Here is a 22230-nt window from a genome sequence, read left to right as displayed (position 1 = left end):
CTACAATCAGAGGCTAAATGGAAGGAGCAATTAAGCCCCTTCATTGAGTGAGATAAAGGAAAACAGAAGCCACCATCCAAGGCATGGCCCACAGGGTGAGGCCAGAGAAAAAATTAAAGGCAGGTAATTCCCATGATTGCAAAGGTAGCAGCTGAGGTTTTGGGTTTGTGTGTGTGTGTGTGTGTGTGTGTGTGTGTGTGTGTAGAAAAATCCAGGACAAAGGGAGCGAAGCAATGCCGAGTTTGACCCTGAGTGGAAGCAAAGGGACAACTTCTTGGGCACAGATCTGGCTGGAAAGGTACGCTTGGGGATGTCTGAGCAAGGAAACTGCCTGCCACTGCATGTGTTACATGTGGTCAAGGAAGCAGGAATGGGTGGCATTCATTGTAAATAAACAGGGTTGCACCGAAGACCAGACCTGACTCCTTGCTTTAGTTTCTCCTTCTAATGGAAAGACCCTGCAGAGCCCCCAGTATTAGCAAACCGCTCGGGCCCAAAAGGGCAACAGTGTCTTCCTGAAAGGCAGCACGTCCAGATCTGAGTCTTTCCTCACAAGACGTTTTCCCCCTCCCGCGTTCTAAAAGCTTGTGTGTCGGCTGGAAAGGAGATGACTCGGTGGGGGCAGGACCTGGCAGGAACACACACAGCTGAGCAGGAGAGAGGCGGGAGTCGGGGTGCGTAAATCGACTGAACTTCACGGCTTTGACCAAAACACCCTGAATGTACAGCGCTGACCGTGCTGCAGAGCCGGGGTCGAGGCAACCTGCCAGGGTGCACATGCCGTGCCGAAAAATTGCTTTAAACTGAAAGCTCTGCACAGCTTTAACGCTGGGAGTTGCTACTGCATCAAGTGTGTGTGTGTGTGTGTGTGTGTGTGTCTTGTGTGTGTGTGTGTGTGTGTGTGTGTGTGTGTGTGTGTGTGTGTGTCTCCTTGCTGCCCCCTGCTGGAAGGAATGGGCCCTGCACTGTGTGTGTGTGTCTGTGCACATGCAAGACCATCATCTACTGACACACTGAAATAAATAGCATCTGCTGGGGTGTTTGCAAGTCAGAGGTCAGTAAAGCTGCTGGTGTGCAGAGGACGTGCGGCGTGCGTCTCTCAAGCCTCTCCCTTTGAGGCTGATTTTCAGACTTGACGGGTGCTGTGGGTGCTCAGCCCTGCCCCCAAACCAGCCTGTAGGGGGCAGATTTCCAAAGGGCTTTAGGCCATGCTAAATGTGTGCACGGCTGAGCCCCAGCACCTCTGAGCCTGACAGTTCCTAGCCCCAGCACCTCTGTCGTTACAAATTAAACCTGGCTTTACGTGCCTAGGGGGTTCTGGGCCCGGCCTGTGCTGGTTGGGGTGCAATGCCCATTGATCTCGCTGGGCGTGCTAGTGCAGACACGGCCCAGGGAGCTCGTACCTCACTGGAAAACACACGCCATTCTCACTCAGGGCACGTCCATGCTGGGAGGCAGCGCGGGGGGCTGACCCATGCCAGCTCCGGTCTAGCTTGCAGGGCTAAAAATAGCTGTGAGTCTGGGGCTGCACCAGCCCACCCGAGGCCTTCGTTATAAATAATAAGGGGCCTGAGGATCCGCGGACCCAGGCCCTGCTGCTGGCGCTGCCCAGCCCGTCGCTGCACTCAGAAACCTGCCGGCCTTAGAGGGCGTCGCAGCTGTTGACAGCCGGGCTGAGCCGATCCCTCGGCTTTGGCGACATCCAGAGGGAAGCAGCCACGCAGTCAGGCAGCGGCACAGCTGCAGCGCACAGGAGCCAGCAGGCAGAGCTGTCACCGGGGGAGCTGGGGTGGGCGTTCGCAAGGGGAGTTTGGGGGTGTGTGCGGGGCTCTGGTGCTGTTGTGGAGCTCGTTGGGGGTTTGCTTTGGTGGGTTTGTTTGTTTTTCTCTCACTGGCAGGACGTAGGCGAGGAGGCGATGCCAGATACAGAGGGGGCAGTGGCAGTGACCCAAGCAGTGGAAGAGACAATGAAGATGATTGCATGGCGGATCTGCAGGATGCACATGATCCTGGAGCAGGTACCTGGAAAGAGCTTTGTGTGTATTGTGAGGCTTGAGGTTGTTTTCAGCTGACAAGTTGTAGGTCAAACTCATGTAACTGGTTAACGGAAATACCTGAGCCGCAAGGACAATGGCTGGTGTAAACATCCGATGGCTCAGGAAGCCAGATGTCCTCTGAGTGATTCTAACCGCAATGAGAACAGCACATTTGCTTTTAGAATTTCTGTCTCATCTGCCACCTTTCTGTAAGGACCCCCCGGCTTCTTCCTCCGCCCTACCCCCACCCCGAGTGTAGCCCTGGCATCCTTGATGTAAGCAGAGTGATTAAAGTGTCTCTGCATGTATGTAACGACCATTCTCACTGCTGTTCTCTGCGGATGGGACAGTGTCTGTATTTGTAAGTGACTAGAGAAAGAATTGAAATGTGCTATGTAAGCGATAGGAAAGTGTATATAATCGACCATGTAACACCAGGAAGTTGAAGCTGATTTATCAGACTTTCTGGTATCGTGAATAAACCTCTTCAGTATTGTCTGTGCTGCCTGATTGTTGGAGAAAGAATCCTTCGTGCTTTACAGTATGAAGCGCCGCCTCCTAGAGCTAAGATCTGGGGCTTGGAGATGCAGGCAGAAACTCTGGGTGAGTTTAGAAGGGGGTTCGAGCAGATGATGAAGCAAAAGCATGAGGAGGCTGAAGGGAAAAGCCATCTTATAAGCAACACCAAAGACTGAGAATCTACCCACGGGGGGGGGGCCTGGTTGCCAGATTCATCGCAACCAGCCTGTGTGGTAAGCTAATGTCATAGAGGGAAAGAGGCTGGACTATTAATCTTAGTTCAGTACACCAGTTGTCTTTTAGTTGATTGTGATTAACTCCTTGACACATTATCAATCTCTTGATCTCTATTACTTTGACTTAGAATCACTGAAAATCTCGCTGTAGTCAATCCATTTATTTGTTCTTTTATCTAAAACAGTGCATGTGGATTGAGTGTGCAGAGACCTCGCTGAGAGTGACAGAGCTGGTGCACGGCCATTTCTTTGATAAACTGACGGACAAGTGTAAATGAGCTTGCTGGGTGCAGTGGGCAGCAGTGAATGCTGAGAGACGGCAGTTCCTGGGGTTGCATCTGGGACTGGGGGTGTTTGCTGGGGGTCTATCCCATGGGTGGCTAGCTGGTGAGCGACCGATTACATGCAGGAGGCTGGGCGTGGGCTTACCCAGGAGTGGGTGGTTCACGCAGCAAAGTGGGGTATGTTGGGACCCAAGAGTGCAGAATTGGGGTGACACAGCTACACACCAGTCCAGAGAGCGGGGGGGGGGAAGGGGGAACATCACACAGGTGTTGAATGGTATGTGCTGTGTAGGAAAGACAGAAATGAAGGCAAAGGTGGTGGAGCAGCATTGTATAGCAGTGATGAGGCAGCCTGTAAAGAAATGAGAAGTGATGCAATGGATAAGACAGAGTCTGCATGGGTGAAAATCAAATTGGGGAAGAAAACCACTAGAGCTTCCCCTGGGATAGTGCTTGTGCTGCAGACACCGGGATCTGACTTCGATATGGAGAGAGACCTCCTTAACGATTGTAATGAAGTAAATACCACTGGGAACTGTGTGATTATGGGAGACGTGAATTTCCCAGATACAGACCGGAGGACAAGTGCTAGCAGTAATAATAGGGCCCCGATTCCCCTGGCTGTGACAGCTGACAGATTCCTTCACCAAACAGTTACTGGACCAACGAGAGGGGATGCCATGTTAGATTTGATATTGGTGAGTAGTGACGGCCTCGTAGAAGAGCTGGTTGTAGGGAACAGCCTTGGTTCGAGCGACCATCAGCTGATTCAGTTCAAACGAAATGGAAGGATGAACAACGATGGATCTGTGACTAGGGGCTTTGACTTCAAAAGGGATAACTTAAAAAAATTAAGGGACTTAGTGGGGGAAGTGGAGTGGACTGAAGAACTCGTGGATCTAAAGGCAGAGGAGGCTTGGAATTACCTTAGGTCAAATTTGCAGGAACTATCTGAAGCCTGCATCCCAAGGAAGGGGAAAAAATTCCTAGGCAAGCGTTGTAGACCAAGCTGGAAGAGCAGCATCTCAGAGAGGCGATGAAGAGAAAGCAGAACGCCTCCAAGGAGTGGAAGATGGGAGGGATCAGCAAGGAAAGCTACTTCTTGGAGGTCAGAGCATGGAGAGAGAAAGTGAGACAGGCCAAAAGCCAAGTAGAATTGAACCTTGCAAAGGGAAATAAAACCAATGATAAAAGGTTCTATGGCCATATAAACAGGAAGAAAACCAAGACAGAAGAAGTGGGACTGCTAAGCTCTGAGGATGGGGTGGAGGTTAAGGATAATCGAGGCATGGCCCAATATCTAAACAAATCCTTTGCCTCAGTTTTTAATGAGGCTAATGAAGAGCTTAAGGATAATGGCAAGGGGGCTAATGGTACACCCGAGATAGAAGCCAAACTCGAACTGCTCAGTGGGACTAAATCAGGGGGCCCAGATCATCTCCATCCAAGAATATTTATGGAACTGGCCCGTGACATTGCAATCCCATCTGCAGGATGTTTAATGAATCTGTAAACTCAGGGGCTGCACCGTATGACTGGAGAATTGTTAACATCGTTCCCATTGTTAAGAAAGGGAAAAAAAGTGATCCAGGTAATTACAGGCCTGTTAGTCTGACCTCAGTAAAAGGCAAGGTGTTGGAAAAAATATTGAAGAAGAAAGTAGTTAAAGACATCGAGGTTAACAGTAATTGGGGTAAAATACAACATGGCTTTACAAAAGGTGGATCGTGCCAGACCAACCTGGTCTCCTTTTTCGAGAAGATAACAGATATTTTAGACAAGGGGAATGCAGTGGATCTAATTTACCTAGATTTCAGAAAGGCGTTTGCTACTGTTACACATGGGGAATTATTAGTTAAATTGGAAAAGATGTGGATTAATATGAGAATTGAAAGCTGGACAAGGAACTGGTTAAAGGGGAGACTACAAGGGATCATACTGAAAGGGGAACTGTCAGGCTGGAGGGAGATGACTGGTGGAGTTCCTAAGGGATCGGTCTTGGGACCAATCTTATTTAATCTGTTTATTACTGACCTTGGCACAAAAAGTGGGAATGTGCTAATAAAGTTGGCGGATGACACGAAGTTGGGAGGTGTTGCCAATACAGAGAAGGACCGGGATATCATACAAGAAGATCTGGATGACCTTGTAAACTGGACTAATAGGAACAGGATGACATTTATAGTGGAAAGTGTAAGGTCAGGCACCTAGGGACTAATAACAAGAACTTTTGCTATAAGCTGGGGACACAGCAGCTGGAAGTGTGTGTGAGCCGCCGATGTGATAGAATCATAGAGTTGGAAGGGACCTCAGGAGATCATCTAATCCAACCTCCTGCTCAGAGCAGGACTAACCTCAGCTAAATAATCCCAGCGAGGGTTTTGTCAAGCCACAGCTTAAAAACCTCTAAAGATGGAGATTCCACCACCTCCCTAGGTAACCCATTCCAGTGCTTCACCACCCTCCTAGTGACAAACTTTTTCCTAATGTCCAACCTAGACCTCCCGCCCTGAACTTGAGACCGTTGCTCCTTGTTCTGTCATCTGCCACCACTGAGAACAGCCTAGCTCCATCCTCCCTGGAACCCCCTTTCAGGTAGTTAAAGGCTGCTATCAAATCCCCCCTCATTCTTCTGTTCTGTAGACTGAACACGCCTAGTTCCTTCAGCCTCTCTCATAAGTCTTGTGCTCCAGACCCCTAATCAGTTTTGTTGCCCTCCGCTGGACTCTCTCCAACTTGTCCACTTCCTTTTAGTAGTGGGGGGCCCAAAACTGAACACAATATTCTAAATGTGGCCTCACCAATGCCGAATAGAGGGGAATGATCACTTCCCGCGTCCTGCTGGCAATGCTCCTACTAACGTAGCCCAATATGCTATTAGCCTTCTTGACAACCAGGGCACACTGCTGACTCAGATCCAGCTTCTTATCCACTGTGACCCCCAGGTCCTTTTCTGCAGAACTGCTGCCTAGCTCGTCGGTCCCCAGTCTGTAGCTGTGCATGGGATTCTTCCATCCTAGGTGCAGGACTTTGCACTTGTCCTTGTTGAACCTCATCAGATTTCTTTTGGCCCAATCCTCCAGTTTGTTTAGGTCCTTCTCTATCCTATCCCTACCTTCCAGGGTATCTACTACTCCCCCCAGCTTAGTGTCATCTGCAAACTTGCTGAGGGTACAATCTATTCCATCCTCCAGATCATTGATGAAGATGTTGAACAAAACTCACTCCGCTTGTGACCGGTTGCCAGCTAGACATGGAGCCATTGATCACTACTCGTTGAGCCCTATGCTCTAGCCAGTTCTCTATCCATTTTATAGTCCATTCATCCAACCCATACTTCTTTAACTTGCTGATAAGAATACTGTGAGAGACAGTATCAAAAGCTTTGCTAAAGTCAAGGTATATCACATCCACCGCCTTCCCTACATCCACAGAGCCAGTCATCTCTTCATAGAAAGCAATCAGGTTGGTCAGGCATGACTTTCCCTTGGTGAATCCGTGTTGACTGTTCCTGATCACCTTCCTCTCTTCCAAGTGCCTCAAAATGGATTCCTTGAGGACCTGCTCCATGATTTTTCCAGGGATTGAGGTCAGACTGTAGTTCTCCAGTTCCTCTTTCCTCCCTTTCTTGAAGATGGGCACTATATTTGCTTTTTTCCAGTCCTCAGGGACCTCCCCCAATTGCCACGAGCTTTCAAAGATAATAGCCAATGGCTCTGAAATCACCTCAGCCAACTCCCTCAGCACCCTCAGGTGCATTGCATCCGGCCCCATGGACTTGTGTATGTCCAATCTTTCTAAATAGTCTTGGACCTGTTCCTTTAGCACTGCGGGATGTTCGCATGAACATGTGATGTGGACATGAAAAAAGCTAATGCAGTCCTATGATACATCAGGAGAGGTACTTCCAGTAGAGACAGGGAGATGTTAGCACCGTTATACAAGGCGCTGGTGAGACCTCATCTGGAATAGTGTGTGCGGTTCTGGTCCCCATGTTTAAGAAAGATGAATTCAAACTGGAACAGGTGCAGAGAAGGGCGACTAGGCTGATCTGAGGAATGGAAAATCTGCCTTATGAGAGGAGACTCAAAGAGCTTGGCTTGTTTAACCTGACCAAGAGAAGGCTGAGGGGAGATCTGACTGCTCTCTATAGATACATCAGAGGGATAAACAGCAGGGAAGGAGAGGGTTTATTTAAGATCAGCACCAATGTGGACACAAGAATGAATGGATTTAAAGAGGCTACCAGGAAGTTTAGACTTGAAATTAGACGCAGGTTTCTAACCATCAGAGGAGTGACATTCTGGAACAGCCTCCCAAGGGGAGCAGTGGGGGCTAAAAACCGAGCTGGCTTCAAACCTGAGCTTGACACACGTCTGGAGGGGACGGGACGGTGGCACGGCCTAGTCTGGCAATTGACTGAACTTCGAGTGCCGCTGGTAGATACGCCAGTGACCTTTGATGGGACATTTGATGTGGTGGGTTCTGAGTTACTACAGAGAATTCTTTCCTGGTGTCTGGCTGGTGAGTCTTGCCCACGTGCTCAGGGTTTAGCTGATTGTCATATTTGGGGTCAGGAAGGAATTTTTCCCGCAAGGGAGATTGGCCTAGAGCAGGGTGTGTGTGTGTGTGTGTGAGTGAGTGAGCGCCTGCTTTGTCTCTTCCTGGTTTTGATTCTTCCATCTGAGTGTCCTGGATTCTGAGCAGTAAAGTCAGGTTACGCTGCCACCTTCCAGCTAGGGTTGAATGGTTTTCTCTAGCATCTTTGCCTACCTGGCGTGATACGTCGTGTGGACAGAGCATTGCTGATGTAAGTGCCTGTCCTGTGATAGAGTTATTACAATTCCCAGAGGAGAGGGCGCGGCAGGGCTGGAATTTGCTCTGTATGTTGCTCCCAACCCCCAGTAAAATCGATCTTTTATTTCCTGTTTTCACTTCCTATAAGAAAACTGCAGCGTGGCTGTGGCCGGGTCAGTCCCAGGACATCAGACAAGGTGGGGGAGGGAATATCTTTTATTGGACCGACTTCTGTTCAGAGAGAGACCAGCTTTGGCGCTTACACTGCACAGAGCTCTCCTTCGGGGCTGGGAAACGCACTCAGCGTGTCACAGGTAAGAGCCGGGGGCAGAGATTATTTAGCATGAGGAGTTCACACGTATTTCAAGGGACCATTGAAGGGGAAGTGGCCGTCCAGTCCTAGGGAAGCAGTCCGGAGGGCGGGGGGGGGGGTGAGTGAGGGTTGTTAGTGGGTCACCGATTGTTGTAGGATCTGTGTCTGACCTCTCAGGCCCCTCCTCAAAGGAAACCTGCCCAGCGCTTCTGAAAGACGAGCCAGGGAGCTTAGATTCCTCACTTTACTAGCCACTAAAGACCCGGCCTGAACAGAGATGCTGGATTTATGGCACAGATGAGCCGTGCCTGCTGATAGTGGGGGGCACAACCCCAGAGCAGGTCGCATCGCACCCCACCCAGCAATCCTCACCTCTGGGAAAGTATCAGCCCCTCCCTGGGCTTTCCAGCTATTTCCCCTGCCTCTGCCTCAGCTGCCCTTTGGGGGGGCCTGGCCGCGCCCTGTGACCAAGGAATCCGGGGAGCACGTGACCCCCCCTGTCCCCCCTGCCTTGCCTCGGATTTATGGCTTCTTACAGCAGTCTGTGAACGACTGACAACCCCCCAGCTGATTCCCCGGCCCTTTCCCCCTTCCGCCTGGACAGGCCTCCCTCGTCACCGCCACTGTCCCTGCACACGTGTGAACTCGCTGTGCTGAACTGTCCGTCCCACCTGGCCTCGGGCTGTGACTCAGGATGCGATTTGCTCACGGATCCCGGGACTTTCCGGGACTCCTGGAGCCGGGCTGCGGCAGCTGTCAGCCCCGGGCCAGCACCGAACACCGAACCGGGGCCACCCCCGGGCGTGCACAGCTGATCGGCGCCCAGCCCGCTGGAGCAGCTGCACGGCCGACAGCTCTGGCTGCCCCCCGCCCCCAGGGCATCTTCAGTAACAGTCAGGGACAAGTTGCGGCTTCCGGCGATTTTTGTTTCTTTCCTGCGACCTGCCCCCGACTTCAACTAAAAATACCCGTGACAGAATCTGACCCTGAGCTCGGCTGAGCAGGGAGCAAGTGTGAACAATGGGGACGAGAGGGGGGGAGGTAATAGGCATCTATCGAGGACAAAGCCCCAAATATCGGGACTGTCCCTATAAAATCGGGATCTCTGGTCACCCTGCCCTTAGCTGTGACCCTCGGGTACGTGTCCCAGCCCCGAAGACGAGGGCTGCGGAAGCTGGTCTCTCTCCCAGCAGGAGTGGGTCCAAGACAAGCTATTCCCCCCCCCGCCTCAGCCTCGGCAGGAAATCGATTTCACTTTCAGTCTCAGCCATCCACCCAGGTGCAAGCAGAGAGAAGGAGAGAGGCAGAAACAAAGCGGAACAACCGGGCCATTTCTCGCCCCAGGGAGGGAATCTCTTGCCTTGTGGCTGGTTCAGTCGCCCTCCAATATTTGATTAGTGGCTGCTCTGTGTGGACAGGCCGAGGGTGAGTCTGAGCCAGCTGCGTAGCCCGGACGGTCCGTCCCTAATCGCCCCGAGCGCTGCTGAACCGAACACGCTCGTAGCGGGGCCAGAGCTGGCGGGTGGAAACGGAAGGCAGTGGGAAGTGCAGAGAAGTGTTTGGAATAAACATCCCCGGGATGTGTGTGCGGGGGGTGGAGAGTGTGGACAGAGGGGGATGTGTGGGGGGGGGGGCTGGCTGGAAAGTTTATCTCTTGCCACCTACATTTCCTAAGAAGGTAGGATGGTCTTGTGGGTAAAGCAGAGGTGTAGGAGCCAGGACTCTTGGGTTCTACCCCTCAGCTCTGGGAGGGGAGTGGATTCTAGTGGTTAGAGCAGGGGGTAGACGGCTGGGAGTCAGGACTCCTGGGTTCTCTTCCCAGCTGTAGGAGGGGAGTGGGGTCTAGTGGTTAGAGCAGGTGGGTGGGAGCCAGGACTCCTGGGTTCTATCCCTGCTGTGCCCCTGGTTTCAGATGTAACTTTCAGTGAGTCACTTCCTCTCTCAGGACCTTGGGTTCTCTTTGGTAACAGCGACGGGTGGGACGGCGACGCAGCGTCTCCCTCGTGTGCTGGTTGGGTGGTGTTCGCAAAGCGCTCTGCTGGTGCACGGTCGCATGTTGGACGATGATTCTCACGCTGGGCTCTGCGGCCTGAGAACGAAGGTTTTGGGGTGCAGGGAAGGGGCAGGATGGAAACCAGGAGCCGCCCTCCCCCCACTTTCCCCACACCTCCAGCTCTGCATCTGCTGTGCCGCAGGTGAACAATGGAGCAGCCCGTGTGCCTCGTCGCCAACGCAGAAAACGGGGAGCTGGAGGTGGTGGAGGAGGCGCTGGAGATCCTGCGCGGCGTGGCCCAGCCCGTGGTGGTGGTGGCCGTCGTCGGGCTGTACCGCACCGGCAAGTCCTACCTCCTCAACTGGCTGGCCGGCAAGAGAACAGGTGAGAGACCTTCTGCTTCCTGACCCCGGCCAGGATCTCTTCACCCCCTGCCCCGGCCCAGCCGTGAAATCCACCCTGTGTGCAGCTGCGCTTGTGAGTCTGTTATCGAGCCACTTCCAGCCCCCATCTGGTCGCCACGTGCAGCTCCCGGCACGGAGGCAGGGCCAGGCAACCTAGAGTAGCCTTGACAGGGGTTTGTCCAACCCGTGAGCAATGTATGCTGGCTAGTGGGCATCTGTCTGTCCCTCCACCCCATCGAGCTATCTGTCATATTAACAGTACGTAACAGCCGCATATCACAGGAGTTCGAGAGCCCACATCGTCCTGGCCTTTCCTTGACCCCTGGCCCCACACGCTGCGGATTCCCGAGCCCCCCGCAAACCCTGCTTTCGAATGGTGTACGCGGGCCTGGACCTGCACCCGGGCAGGGACAGACAGACTGTCAGGGTGTGACTTGGGGCGCTCGCCCTCTGCGCACGGTGAACGTCCTAAAGCCGCGTGAGAGGCTTCCTGGGGCTCGGCCGGGCCTGAGCCTTTCTCCTGTACCTTGTTTCAGGCGTGGGGCGTAGCAATCAGCCTGACGGCCCCAGGGATTTGCACGTGGGGCTGGCGGACCTGGGGCGGCCCCAGGAGACCAGTGAGGTGCAGCGGGGGAGGGACAGCGCCCACTGGCCCAGCCGCTTTCGCGCCTTCTCTTCCTTTCCCGAAGTCGCGCTCGGTCCCCTCCCCCGGCCTGTCCCTCCGTCCATCACTCGCTCTCTGGACTGTCTGTCCTCACAGAAACCAAGCGTGGGCCGGCCACTGACTATGCAATTTATCACCAGCCCTCCAGGGACACGATCCCACGACCCGCCCGGGCGCCTGCCCCAGCCCTGGACGAGTCTTGGCGCTCCAGAGCTTTTCCTAACGTGGAGCCTCCCTTTCCCAGGCTGCAGCCGAACCGGGGCCCTCTTGGGCGGCCTGGAGAGCAACTGATCCGCGTCCTCCTCCGAACAGCCTCTGCCGGTTCTCCGGCCCCCGCAGCCCAGTTCTCGCAGCCTTTCCTCCTGGGCCCGGCCTCCCCCGCGGCTCCTCTGCACCCTCCAGTCTGACCACATCCTTCCTCGAGGGCCGGGCCCAGAACGGGTCCAGTGCCGAAGAGAGCGGGACAATGACTGCCCAATAGCCAAGCATTTCTCTCTCCCCAGGCTTCTCGCTGGGCTCCACGGTGGAGTCTCACACCAAGGGCATCTGGATGTGGTGCGTGCCCCACCCCCGCCGGGCCGGCCACACCCTGGTGCTGCTGGACACAGAGGGGCTGGGCGACGTGGAGAAGGTGAGGCTGGCAGGAACTGCCCGTTTGCTGGCATGGTCTGAGGCTGGGGCTGCCTCTGTCTGCAGGGAGCCAGCGCCCCCCTCTGGTGAAAGGCGGCACGTCACAGTCCCCCGTTACCCTGGGGAGCTGAGCAAAACACCCCCAAGCCACAGACCTGACCCAAAGGGCGGCTCTGCCTGGCACCCCCGCAGGGAAAGAACTGCCCCAAGGGGAAAGTGAGTAGCAGCCCCCACCCCGCTCCCTGCAGCACAGGCCTCCCAGCGCCACCCTGGGGCACCGGGGCCAGGCCCTACCCACCGATCCCTGGCAGACGCGCACGCCACCTTCGCAGACAAGAATAATTCAGAGTCTCCAGAGTGACCCGGGGTGGGAGCGGCTGCAGCGGGAGATGGAGTCGCCGCCTGGCCGGTTTTTGCACTGCCTTGCTGGGTGCCAGGGGAAAGGCTGAATGTGTCGGGGTTTCCCACGGCTCCCGAAGGAGGGACGGTGGCTCCGTAACTGAAAGCAGAGGAGGTGGAGCTGCAGGACTCTGGGCTCAGCTCCAGAGGGGGCTGGTCAGGCAGCAGCAGGGGGTGCAGCGGCAACGCCAGAAATCCTGGGATTTAGGGTGCAAAACCAGGTAAACACACACGGCTCCTGGCCCGGCTCCCCCTTGTCGTGGCGTCGCTGCAGGGCTGAATGGGGACTTGTCTCTCCAGCATCTCTGGATGACAGGGCCCCAAAATCAAACCCAGGAGTACGTTTCATGGCAGGAGCTTTCTCCTTCACATTCCAGGGCAGCACCAAGAACGACGCGTGGATCTTCGCGCTGGCCGTGCTGCTCAGCAGCACCCTGGTCTACAACAGCAAAGGGACCATCGACCAGTACGCCATGAACCAGCTGCAGTATCCTTTCGGTGGGGCTGGTTTCTGGGGGAAAGGGCTCCCGTGGGGCAGCGTGGTCCTGCTCTGTGCTGTGTCCCTGTTACGGCGCCGTTTAGGTTCCTGAACCCCAGGAGCCAGTTTTGTGTCCGAGATCAGCAAGCGCATCCAGACAAAAGGCCAGGACGGGGATGACTTTGAGGACGACTCTCGGTACTGTCGCTTCTTCCCCGGCTTTGTCTGGGCGGTGCGGGACTTCACGCTGGAGCTGAAGATGAAGGGCGAGGGGGCGACGGAGGATGAGTATTTAGAGAGCGCTCTCGCAAGGAAAAAGGGTACGAAAGATACGTCCACGGTTGCCCCCAGCCTCTTCCCCACTCAGGCAACGGCCTCGACATTTGTGTTCGTCCCTTCTGGGCATCTAGCTATCTTTGAGTTTTCTCCTGCAGCCCAGCCCCATAGGGCCTTAGTCCTTGCGGTGACCCGCCGGCGGCCGCAGCACTGTCCCTAGGAGACTTCATGGAACCTCTGCTCTTTTAAGGCTGATTTTCTTCAGTGTTTTTTGCATCTGTACAAAAGAATGGCCGAGCTGGGGCAGCCCAGTGGTCCCTCTAGCCCAGTGTCTTGTCTCTGACAGTGACCGGTGCCAGGTGTTTCAGAGGGAATGAACAGAACAGGGCAATTATCGTGTGATCCATCCCCTGCCCTCCAGTCCCAGTGTCTGGCAGTTGAAAGTTTAGGGATACCCGGGGCATGGGTTGCATTCCTGGCCACCTTGATTAATAGCCATGGATGGACCTGTCCTCCATTAACTTAGCTAGTTCCTTTTGGAACCACGTTATACTTTTGGCCTTCATGACATCCTCTGGCAGTGAGTTCCACAGGTTGCCCAGGGTAAGACGATCCAGAAAATTAACTCCTTAGCTCCTGAATCCAAAATTCTGAGCCTCTTCTGCTTGACCCAAGAGACCAGGTCCATTAACTCAGACTCTGTAGCTGATTGAGGCCATGTCTACACTACGGGCATGACGGGGGGTTTCAGCGATGTAGGTTACCCACCTCCCCGAGGTCAGAGGGGCAGCACAGAAACGAGAGCTGTGTGAATGCGGCTTCCGGAGACGCAGCCAAATTCGGAAGCCAGCAGAGTTGGGTTGTTCCAGTTTGCTGGCTTATGGCACCTGCCCCCTCTGGGCACAAAGATCTGAGATACAGGAGACGCCTGGTCTTTCTTCTGGCTGAGGCCCGGGAAGAGAAATGGGATTCCTGGGGTCTAGGACAAGTCCCCTAACGACACTTCCTCCTTCGTGGGCAGGAGGGGGGTTTGCGAGGCCCATTGGGCAGAGAAAGGCGAAAGGCTGCTCCGTGTTTCAGACACTCACTTTGCAGTCGCAGGCTGCCCCTGACCCGAAGCCCCACTGTGAATGCTGGATTCGGCTCTTACTTCAGTCGGGGGGAACCTGGGGCTGCAGTCCCCATGGAGACGCTGCAGTTGTTTTGTCAGGGCTGGGTGGGGACTGGCTGTCGGGTCCAGGGCCTCCTCACATCTGGCGCTGCTGGGTCTGTTTGCGAACCTGCAGGTCACGGGAAGGAAGTGGCGGAGTACAACACGACCCGCGACTGCCTTCGCAACTACTTCCCCACCCGCAAGTGCTTCGTCTTCGTGCCGCCCGTGCCGGGCGAGCAAATGAGCCAGCTCGCCGCACTGCCGGACAGCGCCCTGCACCCCAAGTTCCTCTCACAAACCAGGAGGTTCTGCGAGTACGTCTTCCAGGAGGCGCAGGTCAAGACCATCCCCGGAGGGCAGCCCGTCAGCGGCCAATGTACGCCAGCTAAGGGGCTTGGAGATCTCTGCTTGCCTTCCAACAGCTCTGCAATAGCAGCTGCCGGTGCCCAGCGCTCGCTCGCTGCCTTTTCAAACCCGCCCCTTGGTGCTTTCTCCCGGCTGCCCCCACGCTCGGCGGGAGCTCCTGTAAACCTCCCGAAGCCGCCTCGCGATGCTCCTTCAGGGCCGCCTCAGGCTGGCCTTTGCCGTCAGGGTGGGCAGGGTGAAGTAGGCAGAGGGCTAAGACCGCTGCCTGGGACGCTGGCTGACGCTGTGCTTTCAGTCTGATGGCTGGCGCTTGTTTTAGGCTGCACTGCCAGGTTTTGCTGGCCAGGGGCCTGCACCAGCAAAGGGTGTGTGGTGTAGATGAGCCCTAACCAGATTGTAAATGCTTTGGGGCAAGGACTGGAGTCTGTGTTTCTACAGTGCCCAACCCAGCGGGATCTTGGTCCTGGTGCCTCCGTAATACAGTGACAATAACGGACAGCGCCTAGCGCCGTAGGGTCCCGGGGTACTACTGCAATACATATAATTCAGAACAGTCCCCTGAAGGGAGCAGGAAGCAGGCAGGTGTCCACTGAAGCAGCTGCGCCTTGCAGCAAAAAATGCGCTGGCATCCAACCGTCTCCCACCCCTGGGCTGCCCGCTGAAGCTGTGCTTGGCTCTTCAACAACTGCAGCAACACAAGCGACGGGGCCGCCGAGGTTTCCGTGGCTTCCAAGTCCCGTGAGAACAGCAGGACCCCCCACCCCTTCTTCGAGGACAACAAAGAAACAGCTTTTAAAACTCGCTGCCTTAGAGCAGATCAGGATGCAGTGTAACGGGAGCCGGGTCAGTCCAGGAGATCAGAGCGACAAGGCAGGGGAGAGAATAGCTTTTACTGGACCAAGCCTGTGTCTCTCAGCAGCAGAAGTTGGTCCAAGTAAAGAGACTTCCGCCCTGGCCTCGTCTCTTTAAAGCAGCAGCTGCAAGGCTGTTCTCATCAGCGTGGGGCTACGCTTGAAAACTGGGTCGCCCCAGCTCTGTAGCTCACGGGGGTGAAAAAGCCACACTCCTGAGTGACATAGTCAAGCTGAACTAATTCCCCGTGTAGACAGCGCTAGGAAGGATTCTTCCGCCCACCGAGGGGAGGTGGATGACGAGAACCCCTCCGGGTGCCGTGGGTGATCTGAGCCGCGGGGCAGCGTCTCCTGTCTAGCAAAGACGCAACCTTACTTCTCTCTATCCACCCACCCACCCGTAGTAACCTGCCCTTCAGCACCTCCAGTATCCGAGGGCATTTCATGTCAAATCAATAGCCGTAGCCACAGCCCAGATCCTAAAAAGTACCGAGATGCCTAATCCCATGGAAATCAATGGGAGTTAGGAGCCTAAATCTCTCTGAGGAGCTGGGCCCAGTTGTTAGGGGCTTCCTGGCATCGCTGGTTCTTTGGTCCGGGGTAAATCTTTTCAGTGTTTACATGTTTGCTGGGCCTGGGGCTGTTTGGTGACAGTGTCTTTCTGAAAGATCCCCCAGCTCATCTTCTTGCACAAGCTGATTTACGTCCACTTTGAAGGTCCCTTTCGGTCACCAGCTGGGCCCTGGGCTGGCTGTGACAGCGCTCTGCAGAACTGGTGCAGAGCAGCAGCTCACTGGGGCACAGCCAGCTGAGGGGTGACCCCGTAACGCAGGGCGCGGCCCAGCAGGGCGCTCCCGGCACAGTCTGGAAGCAAGGCCTGCCCTGAATTCTCTCCTTCCCTCCCCCAGTGTTCGGCGCCCTAGTGCAGAGCTACGTGGGCACCATCCGGAGCGGGCAGGTGCTCTGCCCGGACAACGCGGTGACGGCCATGGCGGCCATCGAGAACGAGGCGGCCGTCAAGGAGGCGCTGGCTCTCTACGCGGCCGGGATGAGGACGCAGCGGCTGCCGGCGGAGCTGGGGGAGCTCTCGGAGGCACACGGGAGATGCGAGGGCGACGCCCTGACGCTCTTCATGCGGCGCTCCTTCAAGGACGAGGAGCAGGCGTTCCAGGGGCGGCTGATGGTGCGTGAACGCCAGGGGCTCTTCCTTTCCCACCCGCCCCGGCTCGGAGCCTGGGCTCCCAGGGTGACCTTTTGCACAGCTCCGCTAACCCGTAACAGCTCCTGTCCTCAGCTTCTGAGGGTGAATCCGAATAACCCGGCCTGGGCCAGACTGGCACCATTACCAGCAGAGCTGTGTCGATCTGGGGTGGAACCTGGCCCCCCGAGAAATATCGGGGCCAGCGCTGTACACTCAGCTGTGCCGATAGAAGTGTGGCTGTCAATGCTGCTATGCTTTGGGGGTGCTGCTCTACACCGGTGGGAACTCTCCTTCTGTGGGCATACGTTGTGTCTACACTACAGGGCCCACCCTGGCATCGGCTCGGTCCTGTAGACACGGCCGTACAGCCACTGCGGGACTGGCGTCGGCAAGTCAGTCCAGGCTGTGACGCGGCTGTGCCGACCTCACCCCCGGCATGGCCGCGCCATGGCGACGAAAGACCGCGTCCATTGACCTGCCCCCGTCGCTCGCTTCCTACGCCAAGGGAACAGCCCCTCCGTCAGTGGAGACGCACCTGCTGGTCACGCCAGCATGGCTGCGGGGCTGCAGCCAGGCCAGTGCGGTCCCCATGGGCTAGACGTAGCTGCAGGGGGCGCGCGGCGTAGCGACACCCCACGCTGCAGAAACCTTCTCCAGAATCCAAGCTCTCGGTTGCAAGTCGCTGCTCTGGTTGTGACGAGGAGCTTGAAGCAGCCTGAAAAGGGAAAGTCGCGTCTCCCGAAGTGTTTAAAATTCTTCGAGGTGTCAGTAAAGTGGTGGATAAAGGAGAACGTGCCGACATCGTTTATAGGCATCCAAAGGCCTGGGAGTGACTAAGAAGCTAGGTTGTCAGGGGGGAGCCACTGCCTAGGGACCAGGGGGAGCGCAGGGGGATACAGGACATGTGCGGTTTCCCAGCTGCAGCCAGTAGGACGGGAGATCAGCGAGGAGGCAAACAGTGGGGTAGCGGGGCTGCTGGCGGAGACGGGTGGTCCTTCAGGGCTGTAAAAATGATATCCTGAGCAGCGTGTTGAGTCCAGAAAGCTAAGCCCGGCTGAGCTCAGACTCCGGCGATCATGGTGTGTGTCTGCACCGTCAGCTGAGTGCGACGCTGCCTTCCACTTCTCCCTCGTTTATCGAGTAGGCGGCGATCAAGGAAAGTTATGGGAAGTTGCTGGGCGAGAATGAAGCCGCTTCCAAGCACTCCTGCTGCGCCCTCCTAGAGGAGCTCTCAGCCGCCATGCAGAGGAAGCTCAGCGACGGGGTTTACTCTCAGCCTGGCGGGTACGAGGTCTACCTGAGAGACCGGAGCCAAGTGGTGGAAGATTTCCGCAAGGCACCCAACAAAGGAGTGAAGGCGAGTCTCTGGCGCCAGCGCCCCCTTTCGCTTGCCTTTGTTCCTACACGTGTCTTGGGGGGTTTCTGAATCCTCAGTCTATGCTCCCATGGGTCACATTCTCTTGGGGGTGTGGGAAGGTTGGTAGCAGACTCATGGGGGCTCACAGACAATTCCGGGCTGCATGCTATGCGATCTCTTCTTCCCAGGCAGAGGCGGTACTGGAACAGTTCTTGGCCAGCAAGAGGACAGAAGCAGAAACGGTGCTCAACGTTGACAAAAAGATGACTGAAGCGGAGAAGGTCCTGGCCGGTAAGTCACAACATCAGATAATAATACTGGGATAATATTGCACAAGAAACGTTTATGCAAGAAAACGTTCCTTTTCCTCTGTCCTCCTCCATGATCTGCTGTGTTCACAACACACATGCAGAGAAGTCAGATGAAAACCATCAGCCCTTTTGCTGGAAGGTTGCAACGTAGCACGACTTTAGTTCTGAGGATTTCAGAGGACATAAGAACCCCAAACCAGAGAGAGACAAACCAGGCTGCTCCCTAAGGCAGCGAGGTACCATTCACCCCAGCTTGACTTAAGCTGCCTCTTTTCACACTGTCTGGCTGCTCCGTGCTTTGCTGCAGAGCCCCCCCAGCCTTCAAGCCGGAGCAGAGAACCCCCTGTTCTCATAGCGATAGCTTGCAATTCCAACACGGTCCTCAATGCATCACGCAGCCTTTTCCTGCCTCCCCTTCCCTCCTTGCCACACTAGCATTTCTCAGGGTTGGCTGCACACATGCCCTGTGTGGAAAGTCCGAAAACCTTCCAAATGGGAGCACCCAGATTCCCATCTCAGGTACACCAGTGTAAACCAGAGTCACTCCATCTGAAGTCAAAAAGAATTATTTCTCGTCTACACTGGGATAACCGAGACCAGTATCTTGCCCACTGGCTTTCATGCACCTGCTCCTCCGGTTTCTTTGTACGTATTTAAGGCGGGAGTTTCCAAATGGCTCAGCGCTGGCCTGCCTCTGCTCCCAGGGAAGGGAACGGGGCTTTCCATGGAAGCAGGTTAGGACAAATACTAAGGGCTTTTGAATATTACAGTCCGCTCCATCATCCAGGGAACTCCATCCACTCCCCGGTGCTGCGGGGGTGTCCCGCATATTCCCCTCTGCGTCAGCTCCGCCACTTGCCAGAGACGTGAGTGGGCAAACCGTGCACAACACCATTGTACGCAGACGTGATGGGCTAGGCAGCTGTGCCCCACTATGCTTTTTCTCCAAGATGTAGCACGTAAGGGTGGGGGGGAGGGGATTGGAGATTGGCTTGTGTTTTCATTTGTCAACCACTTTTCCAAAAGCCCAGAAGCACTGTGGTCTGACACCAGCTGCGTCAGGGGCCATGGGTTTGTGTGGCAACCGTGAGCTGCTCCAGGTGCCTCTATTTCCCCCTTTCTTTCCCTCCCCCAAAGAGGAGAAGCAGAGAGCCGAGATGCTGGAGCAGCAGCGGAAGGTGGCGGAGGAGAAGCAGCTGCAGACGGAGCAGCTGATGAAGGACCAGGAGCGCAGCCACCAGGAGAACGTGAGGCAGCTGGAGGCCAAGCTGGCCGAGGAGATGGCCAGCGCCCAGCAGGAGGCGGAGCGGGCTCTGGAGTGCAAGCTGACGGAGCACGAGGCCATGCTCCAGCAGGGCTTTAAGGAAAAGGCCAAGATGATGGAAGAGGAGATCGCCGAACTGCGGAAGGAAATGAGCGCTGAGAAGATGCAGGAGCTTCTCAATATGGCGAACGTCTACGGCAAGTTTTTCAGGGTCGTGTATGACGCTTTTGTCAGCGAGGATGATGCTGATGCTGCTGCTGACTACCACCGTGAGCCGGGGCCGTGGAAGAACCGGCCGATGTAATCAAGGGCAATGGCTGGGCTCTGCATGGCTTCGCGCTTCCCGCGCTTCCTTTCCGCACTCTGCCAGCAGGGCCCAGCTCCGTTAAGCTATGAGCTCTCTCACTGCTTTCCTGGTCTCCCTGGTCCTTGCGGCATTTGTGGGATCCCTGGGGCCAGGCAAAAGAGCCGTCCCCGGGTTTTCGGGCACCAGCACCGCCACCGATGACAAGGGCTCCACTGAATGGTTTTGTACGATGGTTTCTCCCCAGCCTGCTGGCACAAAGGGGAAGAAAAGCCAGGCATTAGGGCTGGCCCAGGCTTTGCCCCAGGGTGGAAGAAACCCTGCGTGGTCTAAGCAGAGGAGGGGAGATCAGCGAGCCATGGAGAGCGTCAGATTGCATGAGTTTCTTTTGGCCTGGAATCTAGGGCCCTTCAGGCACCTCAATCCTCTGACAATCTGGCCTGTTGGAAATGTTGATCTCTGGCACTTTGGGAAATGGGATTCAGGCTCTGTCAGGGCAGCCACCTCTCAGGCTCCCCTTTGTGCACTGGGATGGCGTCAAGTGTCCCCCGGCCTCCTTTTCCCTCTCCCCCAGGAACTGTGCACAAGCTTCCCAATACAGGGCAGCCCTTGCGGGGTTCATTGATGAGCAGCGTCTCCCACCCCTAATCCCCCCGGTGCATTCCGTCTGCCACGCATCCTTCACCATGCTCCACAGCCGCCGTGCAGCTCTGGCAGCGCTCGCCACGCCTCACCCTCGTCCCTCCAGCTCGGGTCCTTCTCTGCCCTGCATCATTCTCAGGTCAGGTGCTAGCCTTTGCCCCGAGACATCAGCCGGCTGCGCCCCTCCCGTTCCCCAGCCTTCAACCTGTGAGAGGTCTGAGAATATCCTGCCAGCCTGCTGGGAGTCGAGGAAAATCTGTCTGCATGCTGTGTGATGCCTCTGGGGTCCATTGTATTAAAAATGCAATTGTGTGTGTGCTACTGAGAGGTTGTCTGTCACTTCTGGGTGCGAATGGAATTCCTCTGGACTTTGGGTCACCTCTCAGGGCAGCCCAGCCCTCCTCCACGCACCAAACCAGGACGCGAGCAGCCTGGGACGGAGAGATGGGCCCAATTTAATCCAAGGGGTCAGCTGCCCTGGTACCGGTGCTTCGGGAAATGTTTCCTAGGGTGTCAGGGTTAACTTAGATCCTCGGAGGTACACGCTCTTTACTTCTCCCAAAGCGCTGGGTCCAGCCCACACACCAGGCCGGTCCTGTCCTGAAAAACGTACCCAGAGCGACGTAGTGAGGGTTGGCTCATTGCACTGCACACCCGACCACGCTCTCCCCTTGGCGCGCTGGGCGCTGGCGTGAGTGGCTGGCTGCGTGCATTGGCTGCTGCATTTTTGCCCGTCGGTGCTTCCTGTTGGCATGAGCTGGGCACGTTTGCTGCAGATAAATCGGCAACATGGAGGTTGAGGGAACATACGGCCACTTACTTTTCCTCCCAGTGACTCCTTCCTTTCCTGTTGCCTCCAGCAAGCTTCGGGACTCGGCGAGGGAATGAAAACCCCTGCACGGCCGGGAAGACGCTGGCACTGGCCTCTAGCAGGGATAGAGAAGAGGGCGCCTCAGTTCTGCCTCTTTGTACCTGCTGCAGTTCAGTGACTCTTCCTCATGGCCATGGGGGGCTCCCGCCTCGTCCCCGCTGCTCAGGATAGACACAAGGTGATCCACGAGTGACAGCGGATTAAAGCTTAACACCTTCCCCCTCCCTTGGCTAAGAGGGCCATAAAAGCTCCATTTGTGCCGCTCGGTAGATAAATTCGGCAAGCGGCGGAAGGGCTCTGTGGCACTTGGCAACTCGGCCCTTTCTCCAGCAGAAGTTGGTCCAATAAACGGGATTAGCTCCTGGCCTTGTCTCTCCATAGATGGAGGCAGGCGCGGCCTCTTTCTAGCCAGAAGGTCCGTATCACAGGCGCCAGGACGCCAGGGCTGGCCACTTTGCAGGGCCTGTTAGTCCAAACAGCAAAGCACTGCGTGTCCCTGGCTCTGGGAGAAACATCTGCTGGGTCCCAGTGAGGGGAAGGTCCCTGCCTCTCGTGAAGGGTGACTGGGATGGATGTTGTAGCAGAGCAGGGCGGGGAAGGACAGGTGGATCGTCACACTCCGGCTGTCAGCACCTACCTCTGCCATCTGATCTGCCACCCGCACTAGCAGCTCTCCCTGTCTGCAGCTCTCCGAGCAGCGCTGGCTCTAAGCAGAGCTCGCTGGGGGGCCACCAGACCCCTGTCCTCTGGCAGGGCCCAGTAGCCCATATCCTTTTTCTCCAAAGGCAGTCCTGGCCCAGACTCCAGCGTGCCAGGGGCTATACATTCCAATTGCTATTTATTCGGTGTTTTACGGTAGTGCCCAGGACCGCAGCGCGCCA

General features: G+C 55.9%; 1 protein-coding gene across 1 annotated transcript; it reads left to right on the top strand.

Annotated features, from left to right (window-relative positions):
• Window positions 1-8084: 8084 nt before the first annotated feature.
• On the top strand, window positions 8085-20571 carry LOC137149971 (guanylate-binding protein 1-like). The gene is made up of 10 exons (XM_067543624.1): window positions 8085-8186; window positions 10381-10562; window positions 11750-11877; window positions 12653-12762; window positions 12880-13073; window positions 14316-14558; window positions 16308-16582; window positions 17745-17961; window positions 18150-18248; window positions 19406-20571. The coding sequence occupies exons 2-10, from the start codon at window positions 10388-10390 to the stop codon at window positions 19834-19836; spliced, it is 1872 nt and encodes a 623-aa protein (XP_067399725.1). The 5' UTR covers window positions 8085-8186; window positions 10381-10387; the 3' UTR covers window positions 19837-20571.
• The last annotated feature ends 1659 nt before the right edge of the window (window positions 20572-22230 follow it).

Source organism: Emydura macquarii, unplaced genomic scaffold, assembly GCF_026122565.2.
Source record: "Emydura macquarii macquarii isolate MOO-44397 ecotype Brisbane River unplaced genomic scaffold, CSIRO-AGI_Emac_v2 contig_931, whole genome shotgun sequence".
NCBI classification, from domain to species: domain Eukaryota; kingdom Metazoa; phylum Chordata; order Testudines; family Chelidae; genus Emydura; species Emydura macquarii.
The sequence above is the reverse complement of the archived record's forward strand: the minus strand, read 5'-3'. Positions and strand labels throughout refer to the sequence as shown.

Coding starts and splice junctions, on each gene's coding strand:
- LOC137149971 (XM_067543624.1), top strand. CDS start 10,388: ATGGAGCAGCCCGTGTGCCTCGTCGCCAACGCAGAAAACGGGGAGCTG. Junction 12,763..12,879: donor TACGCCATGAACCAGCTGCA/GTATCCTTTCGG, acceptor CCCAGGAGCCAG/TTTTGTGTCCGAGATCAGCA. Junction 14,559..16,307: donor GCAGCCCGTCAGCGGCCAAT/GTACGCCAGCTA, acceptor TCCCTCCCCCAG/TGTTCGGCGCCCTAGTGCAG.